General features: G+C 48.6%; 1 protein-coding gene across 1 annotated transcript; it reads right to left on the bottom strand.

Annotated features, from left to right (window-relative positions):
* Window positions 1-816: 816 nt before the first annotated feature.
* Window positions 817-5522, bottom strand: LOC115134207 (leucine-rich repeat-containing protein 4-like). The gene has a single exon (XM_065022509.1). It carries the CDS (start codon window positions 4202-4204, stop codon window positions 2153-2155), a length of 2052 nt encoding a protein of 683 aa, XP_064878581.1. The 5' UTR covers window positions 4205-5522; the 3' UTR covers window positions 817-2152.
* Window positions 5523-8440: the final 2918 nt, after the last annotated feature.

The raw sequence follows: 8440 nt of genomic DNA, 5'->3' as shown, positions 1-8440 counted from the left end.
AAGTCCCCTCACATCAGGAAAATAGTAGAAAAATATATAAGGAGAGGAAGCCATGTCAGATTATTTGCACTGCCCCTCTAGCAACTATGCACTGCTGTAGATCTGAACGGATTGTATGTGTGTGAGCATAGTGAGCATATAGTGACAATACCACCTAGGACAAGGGGGCTGCTACCATATTGCTTGTACCTATTATTTTTTACCTCTACAGGAGTGCCTATGGGGAAGGGGCTGGAGGCTGATTTGGCATTCAGCGTGTGTGTGTGTGTCTACCTAACCCCCTAGGCAACGTGAAGCAGCAGAGATCAGAAGGCCCTCTCATAGAGATCCAGTGTGGGAGGGAGGATAATGCAGCATTGTATACAGCCTCACTTAAAGACTCATTCACTGACAGGGACCAGTGGAAACGCAATGCATAGGAATAGCTGGGGAAGAGGAGGGTAGACCATATCTTATCACAGCTAACATAGAAATAGCATGGACCTCCAAATTCTTACTCCATCTTACCCCCTACCCCCTTAGCACTGATGTACTGTACGTCTGAAATGATTGGATAGGTGCAAGGAATATGGCAAAGAACTCCACAAGTCTATCAGAAGGCAAGGTGAAGCAATTGCCATATTGCTCAAGTTTATCTGATCCTTTTCCGATCTACAGTTGTGACTAGGAGGGTAGGGGGTAGGGCTCCATTTAGAATTATGAATACATTCTGTTCAGTGTTTGTGGACTGACATGCTATCAGGCTTACAAGCTAATATCTCCACACTGTCATCAAGAGGGACAGGGAAAATAATGGCACGTTGAAGTGTCTCCAAGTAGAGAAATACAAAACTAAAGGTTTTATTTTTGTAGCCTCCTTATAGACACCCCATAAAAATAGTGTTGCTCGAAATAATACCCAAAATAAGGAAAAGAAAAAACAATTTCATTGTTTCAATGAAGTCCATAGAGAAACAAGCCCAATGTCCAGACATTCATTTAATTTCAGCCCAGCTCCTTTTTTTCTTCCAAAAGCAGATTGGTCAGCAAACCCCAGTCTCTCTGCACCACGTCTGTAACTGTGAGGGATTACCATTAGAACGAGCCCTTACAGAGAGCAGACAGAGAACCACTGTAATGCAGCACTACATTAACCCTAAACACTACACATGCCATTAAGAAGCATGTCACAACCCAAGACAAAAATAAAAAAGAACAATACAACCTAAATCTGCATGAAGAAACCACACCAAATCTCTGTTCATAATAGCCTGTCCTTCATCTTAGCCAAGGGAACCTGGGGTAAATCAAATACAACCGTACTAAATGGGTTTAGATTCAGTAACATAAAGAGCTGTTTTTAGATAGATGTGTAGCTGTGCTCCGGAAAACAAAGGGTTAAACCTTAGCTGCAGAAATTCACTGCAGTCTAAAACCATTTGGCTGATAGCTACTGAACAGCAAAATCTATGCTCTTCTCTCTACGTCTCTCCCTCGACAAATTACTCTCTGTCTTTCTGTCTAGATTTTGCTAGGATGTGGCTGTTGGTTTTCATAATCTTCCGGAGTCCTTTATTGTATTTGTAACGTTTGGCACAGTACAAACTGCCACTTTTATAAGATGTACCTGCGAAGCCTGATCTGATGTTAGGGCTTGTTGTTTTATAAACTGCTGTGGGTATAAAGGGCTTGTACTACATCCTAAATGGTCTAAATGACAAAAAGAACAGTTTCCCTCAAGACAGCTCCTCCCTCAATCAATCAAACATACCATCATCGAGACCTCAACATCTCTCGCTTTTAAATAGAACTTACAAGTTATTAGAAAATAGTTTAAATTTTACTTTCTTCTTTGATACATAATCCCAACACCATCCCCATATTAGATTAAGTTATATAGATGTATATTTTTTACATTTCTATATTTATGTATAAGCATGTACAAGATAGATAAAACTGTCTCCATTTTGCACTCTGTACAAAAGAAAGTTACCGTCTTCTTTGTGCATTCTATTGCATGGACTGGTGAGCAGTGAGGAGAGGAAGAGAGGAGGGAGTAGAGTCAGATCCATATAGAAATCCACCCAGTTAGATCCACCCAGTTAGATCCACAGTTAGATCCACACAGTTAGATCCACACAGTTAGATCCACAGTAAGGCCAGCATGAGTCCCTTAGATCTGGGTCTCCTGGACCATCTCCTTGGTGTGAGTGGTCTTAATGACGTAGGGCTCTGCGATGGTGCTGATGAGGCTGTGGTGGTGCTGCTGATGATGCTGGCGGCTGGAGGAACGGTGCAGGGAGTTTCCCAGGTTGTTATGGGTCCAGTGAGCCCCGTAGGCAGCTCTGTCCCTGTCTCTGTCTCTGTCTTTGTCTCTGTCTCTGTCTCTGTGGGAGGACGATGAGGATGATGAGATGTATCTTGCTTTTAAGATGGTGGGCAGAGCCAGCCCCATCTCCTCAGACTCGCTAGAACCTGACCTGGCCGGGGGAACCTCGGGAACCTCCTCATCCATTTGGATGATCTCGATGGTCCTCGCCACTGCCACCGTACTCCGCTGCTGGTGCCGCTTACGCAGCTTGTAGAAGGCGATCAACATGGCAGCGGCAAGGAGCGTCACGGCAACGAAGCAGCCAATGATGATCTTGGTTGTCTTCACGACCTCGTCCAGGCTGGCGGAGGGGTGGGTGGGGCCACGGGCTGTGGGGAGAGACACCTGGCGGGGGGTCTGGGTGCTCTGGAGCAGCATGGTGGGCGTGGAGATGAAGACGGGCTGGAACACTGAGGGCGAGGCTGGGACTGTGGGTTTGGGTTTGGGGGTCTCTTCTACAGTGGGCTCCAGCACCTCCACAGTCACTGTAGTGAAATAGGACAGGTTGGAGGTGTTGAGCTCAGCATTGCTGACATTCAGGTAGGCTGAGGCGTTGGAGTTACCTGCCATGTTAGTCACCATGCAAGTATAGACACCCTTGTCCGATGGCAAAACGTTGGAGAAGTTGAGCGTTCCATCATTGAGGACAGAGATCCGAGGGTGAGACGAGCCGTGGGTCAGAACGGTCCCATTAGGAAGCAGCCATCGGACCGATGACATGGCGGCCGTAAGACACTTGAGCTCAGCCACTCTCTCTGCAGAGATGTTGAGGTCCCTGGGAGCATCCAGGATGAAGGGAGCAGAGCACTGGAATGTGGTCTGGTCCACCTCCACCAGGTATCGTCCTCTCATGTGGGCAGGGGAGTGGCAGCGGCCGCAGCAGGTGGAGTTAGTGGGGATGTACTCCCTGAGCCACCAGGACAGCCAGACCACGTCACAGTCACACCTCCAGGGGTTGTGGTGGAGATGGAGCTCCACTAGGTACTGCAGCGGGGCAAAGAGGTCGTGGGGGAGAGATGACAGGTTATTATGGGCTAGATTCAGCTCCACCAGTGCTGTGATGTCATCGAAGGCGTTCCTCTCGATCACGGTGATCCCAGAGTTCATAATCCAGAGTTTCTGTAGCGAGCGCAGGCCGCGGAAAGAGCCAGGCTTCATCTCAGGGAAAGTGTTCTCAGACATCTCCAGCTCCTCCAGGCCAGTCAGGGGAGACAGGACAGGCATCTCCCTGAGGTTACACATCCCTAGGTTCAGGTACTTGAGGTTCTGCAGGCCCTCAAAGGCCCCGTCAGAAATGTACTCTAGCCTCCTGAGCTCCCCTAGGTCCAGCCTCATCAGAGAGGGCACCCTGTTGAAGGCATAGGAGGGGATGCTTTCAATGGGGTTGTTCCTCAGCCACAGCTCCCTCAGCTTGGACAGGTACTCAAAAGCCCCACTGGGGATCCCCGTCAGTCTGTTGTCAAACAGCTCCAGGGTGTTGAGGCTGGTGAGGCCGTTGAAGGCCCCCACCTCAATCTGCCTGATGGCGTTCCTGCCCAGCTGCAGCACCTCCAGATGGTGTAGGTGTCTGAAGGTGTCAGCCTGGATGGTCTCGATGCTGTTCTCCATCAGGTTGAGGTACCTGGTGTTGGTGGGGATCCCGGGGGGAACCCTGACCAGGCCACGGCGTGTACACACAACCTTACCGATCTGGTTGGTGCAGGAGCACACCACCGGACAGTTCTGGGGGTTGGGGGGAGGACCCAGGCCGGCAGGCTGGCACACACTGAGAGCTGGCACCATGGTGAGGGCTAGCAGGGCGAGCAGGGCTGCGTTCCAGGTGGGCTGCAGAGAAACCCGGCCCACAGTACTCATGTTGCGGAGGGCTCATTGTTCAGCATGTTGGGGCGAGACGGACACTAGAGGAGGACGCACCACCCTCCTACCCTGGCTGGAGCAAGGACAGGATTCGCCACGCCATCGACGAGACTGGGTGACGCTACACAGAGATAGACACAGAGAGAAAGAGAAAAAAGAAAAAGGGAGACGGAGAGAGGAAGCGAGAAAGAGAGATGGAGAGTGATAGGGGGCGAGAGGAAGAGAGAGAGTGAAAGAGGGAGAGAGGGGGAAGAGAGAGAGTGAAAGAGGGAGATAGGGGGAAGAGAGAGAGTGAAAGAGGGAGAGAGGGGGAAGAGAGGGAGGCAGAGAGAGATTATGTGAAGGCAGAGCAGCAGTAAAGGAAAGATTTTGCAGTGATCACCTACCTCATTAGTTCTTAAACGGTCCCTTGTTTCTTCCTTTCTGAATATCACAAAAAACAATCAGGAACTAGAGTCATGTATATTTCCCTTTCCATGGAAAAACAGAAATGTGAAAAGTGTATTTATATTCAGTTCTTCTCCTTCAATCTGGAAAGTGGTGGTAATGTCCCTGTGTTAACTAATGGAACAAAATGTCTCCTGTTAGCCGGTGGTGAGAGTGGAGCAGAGCAGTGTGTAGAGACTAGAGGCTCGGTGGGAAAGGACAGGCCGTGTGGGTTAAGCTAAGCAGGTGACTGGCGTCCCCCGGCCCTCCTCCTCTCCCCCTCTCCCTGCCTGCAGCCGCAGACACACAGCCCCTCTGTTGACGAATCACACTGTTCCATCAAGCAGTAAAAGCCAGACACACCGAGCAGAAAGGAAAAAAATGACAATACATTTTTTTTTAAATCCACCGGTCTAGCAGGTCCTCGTGAGTGTGTGTGTGTTTCTGTGTTTCTGTGTGTATGTCGGCTGAGAGCCCTCCGTCTCGGTGACTTTGCCGAAGGCTAGCTGGTGCCTGATTCGCCCCGCTCTGATGGATGGAGAAAGAGAGAGAGAGAAAAAAGCTAAAGGACTCCTGACGCAGTCATCCCAATGTCCTCTCTTTTTCTCTCTTCTCTTCTGGTCCTGTCCCTGCGATGGTTTGCCTGGCCGTGGCTATAGCAGCTGCAGCCTGCCGCGTGCAGCACAGTTAGCAGTATTCTTCCTGAGGGGGTGGGGGAGAGGTGGAGAGATGGGGGTGCTGGTTAGAGAGAGGGGAGGAGGAGGAGAGGGAGCGCAGTGCTGCCGGAGCTACGCTTTAGAGAAAGAGAAGCAGAGAGGGAGAGGAAAAAGCAGTTGAAGGAGAGAGTGTTTTTGTCTTCTCCTCAGTATCAGTGAGGGAAAAATAGAGAGAGAGAGAGAGAGAGAGAGAGAGAGAGAGAGAGAGAGAGAGAGAGAGAGAGAGAGAGAGAGAGAGAGAGAGAGAGAGAGAGGGGTAGACTCCTGCTGTGTCGATGCGATGGTGGCTGTGCAGGGTATCTGTAACCGGTATCCGTAAACAGAGGCAGGTATGGAAAGTTCCTGGCCTGGTACTCTCTCCCGAGGTGTGTCTCTCTGTCTGTCCTGGTTGCCTACTAGTTGATCTCCGTGCCTGAGCTCAGGGCTGGGGGCAGTAAGGATGAGGTGAGGTAGCAAGTTGTGGCAGTTGCTCTGTGGCTCCCGACTGGCTGCTGGACTACTGCAGTAACCACGGTGGAGCCAGAAGAGAGAGGGGGACAAGCTAGAGGGTGAGAGGGGAGAGAGCAAAAGGTAGAGTGAGAGAGCAGAAGAGAGGCGGCAAACAAGCATCACACCGTCACAGCAGCATTCCAATCCCCCTCTCCTCTTCTCTTCTTGTACAGTCTTTCTCTTTTTTCCCTATGTATGTGTATGTGTGCGTGTGCGTGTGTGTGTGCGTGTGTGTGTGTGTGTGTGTGTGTGTGTGTGTGTGTGTGTGTGTGTGTGTGTGTGTGTGTGTGTGTGTGTGTGTGTGTGTGTTGTTGGGAGCTAAGACTCTCTATCCCCCCTCCCTTTGTCCTTCAGTGGGAACGTGAATGTAATGCTGACGTACTCCTCTCCCTGTCAGCCGCGGCTCACACAGCCACTTGCGTACGAACGAACACAGACACACACACACACACACACACACACACACACACACACACACACACACACACACACACACACACACACACACACACACACACACACACACACAGAGAGAGAGAGAGCATTAGTGCAGTGCATTGGTTTGATGCAGTGTTCCTCTGTATTAATACATGCAACACCCTCCTCTCTCTCTTCTCAAAATCAAAATGAGATCTCTGTCCTGCATCTCAGAGAGAGAGAGAGGGAGAGAGAGAGAGAGAGAGGGGTGTAGAGGGGGAAGACAAGAGGTTTAATATCTCTGTCAACTCTAACCCTCAGAGTGTTTCTGTGTGTTTCTTCCCCATCCGTTCTTCTTCCCAGAGCACAGAGCAGAGTCAGCAATGCTGCTGAACAGATACAGTGTACTGTGTATACCAGCCTATTTTTCCTTTATGCCCAAAAAAATGTATCACATGCATGATGACCAAAAGGCGTAAACTATGATATTGTTAATGAGGTGCTGTGTGTGTGTGTGTGTGTGTGTGTGTGTGTGTGTGTGTGTGTGTGTGTGTGTGTGTGTGTGTGTGTGTGTATGTGTGTGTGTGTGTGTGTGTGTGTGTGTGTGTGTGTGTGTGGTGGGGGATCTCTGACATCATTGAGGATAGAGCTGTGCTGACTCGGCTCCTCTCTCTTTGCTGGACAATCTTCTCCTCTCCTCTGCTCCTTTCCTTTCCTCTCCACCTCCCCTCCTCTCCCAGATAAAACTAGAGAGGAAGAGGGAGGGAGATAGATGAGGGAGGCTAATGCACAACATTCTCAGTGAGAAGGAATGAGGAAAAAGATAGGGAAGAGATGGAGGGATGAGGGGAGAGCAGAGCTGATAGCACTGGATTAAGTGTAATTTGAATTGCAAGAAGAGGAGTCTCCCTCCCTCTCTCTGCCTTTAGTTAATGGTCAACTCTCTCTCTCCCTCTCCATCTCTCCCTCGCTCCATCTCTCTCTCTCTCCATCTCTCCCTCTCGCTTCATCTCTTTCTCCTCTCTTTCGTTCAGACTAGCTTCTGGGGGTGTAGTAAAGAGTTGTTCATTTCACACCAGAGCAGCACTGCGGCCTCATTTAAGAATACAGTACATATAGCCAATCATATAGACCGCTTCGTCAATTCCATTTTAATTCAAGTCAATTTAGGAAATGAATTGGACATGATTTGAATTGAAAATGCCATCATGTGAAGAAGGTATTGTAAAACCCACGTTCCATGTCCAATCTGCTTCCTAAATTTACTGGGTTTTACATCGAATAGAGCTGGACTGGAAGCAGGGGTATTGAACATTCTAAAGTAGGACACTAACACACTGGGTTGATATGTGTGTCATGCCCTGACCTCTCTATATTTTGGTTAGGTCAGGGTGTGACTAGGGTGGGTACTCTAGTTGTTGTATATCTATGTCTTCTTTGTTTGGTTGCATGTATTTTTGCACAACGAAGCTTTTCGTTCGTTGTATTGTTTTTTGTTTTTTTCTGGTTCACATTTCAATAAAATATGATGAACTCAAATCCCGCTGCGCCTTGGTCTACCCTTAACGACGAACGTTACAATGTGGCTCAACTCAGCAGTGTTGGTATTCCTGCACACTCATTCTCTCCCTACTCATGTGGACACTAATTGCAATATATTGTAATTCTGTAATGAATAATGGTTTTGCTACTATAGGCTACTAAATAATGGTATTGTAATTATAATATGTCCTATAATGGTATTGTAATTAAAGTATATCAATGATGGTGTTATAATGATGTGTGTGTGTGTGTGTGTGTGTGTGTGTGTGTGTGTGTGTGTGTGTGTGTGTGTGTGTGTGTGTGTGTGTGTGTGTGTGTGTGTGTGTGTGTGTGTGTGTGTGTGTGTGTGTGTGTGTGCGTGCGTGTGTGCGTGTGTGTGTGCATGTGTGTGTGTGTGTGTTTTAGTGGTCAAAGTGTGAGTGTGAGGCAGGAGAAAGGCTTGCATGGCTGTGCCAACAGACTAGACTAATGCTACCGCTACAAAGATCTACTGATGCTGATGCTTTTGTGATCCTATCTACAGCTAGCACTGATGCTACACACTGACAACACAGATTATGTGGAGGTACTGCTACACTGTTAGCATAACACTGTTAGTGTACTGACACTGTTAGCGTAATTACACATCAGTAATTAATAACCT

This window comes from Oncorhynchus nerka, linkage group LG9a (assembly GCF_034236695.1).
Source record: "Oncorhynchus nerka isolate Pitt River linkage group LG9a, Oner_Uvic_2.0, whole genome shotgun sequence".
Lineage (NCBI taxonomy): Eukaryota > Metazoa > Chordata > Actinopteri > Salmoniformes > Salmonidae > Oncorhynchus > Oncorhynchus nerka.
Note: the sequence above shows the minus strand (reverse complement) of the source record. Positions and strands in the feature narration are given on the sequence as shown.

Bases quoted from the DNA above. Each gene is read 5' to 3' on its own strand.
- LOC115134207 (XM_065022509.1), bottom strand. From the start codon at position 4,204: ATGAGTACTGTGGGCCGGGTTTCTCTGCAGCCCACCTGGAACGCAGCC.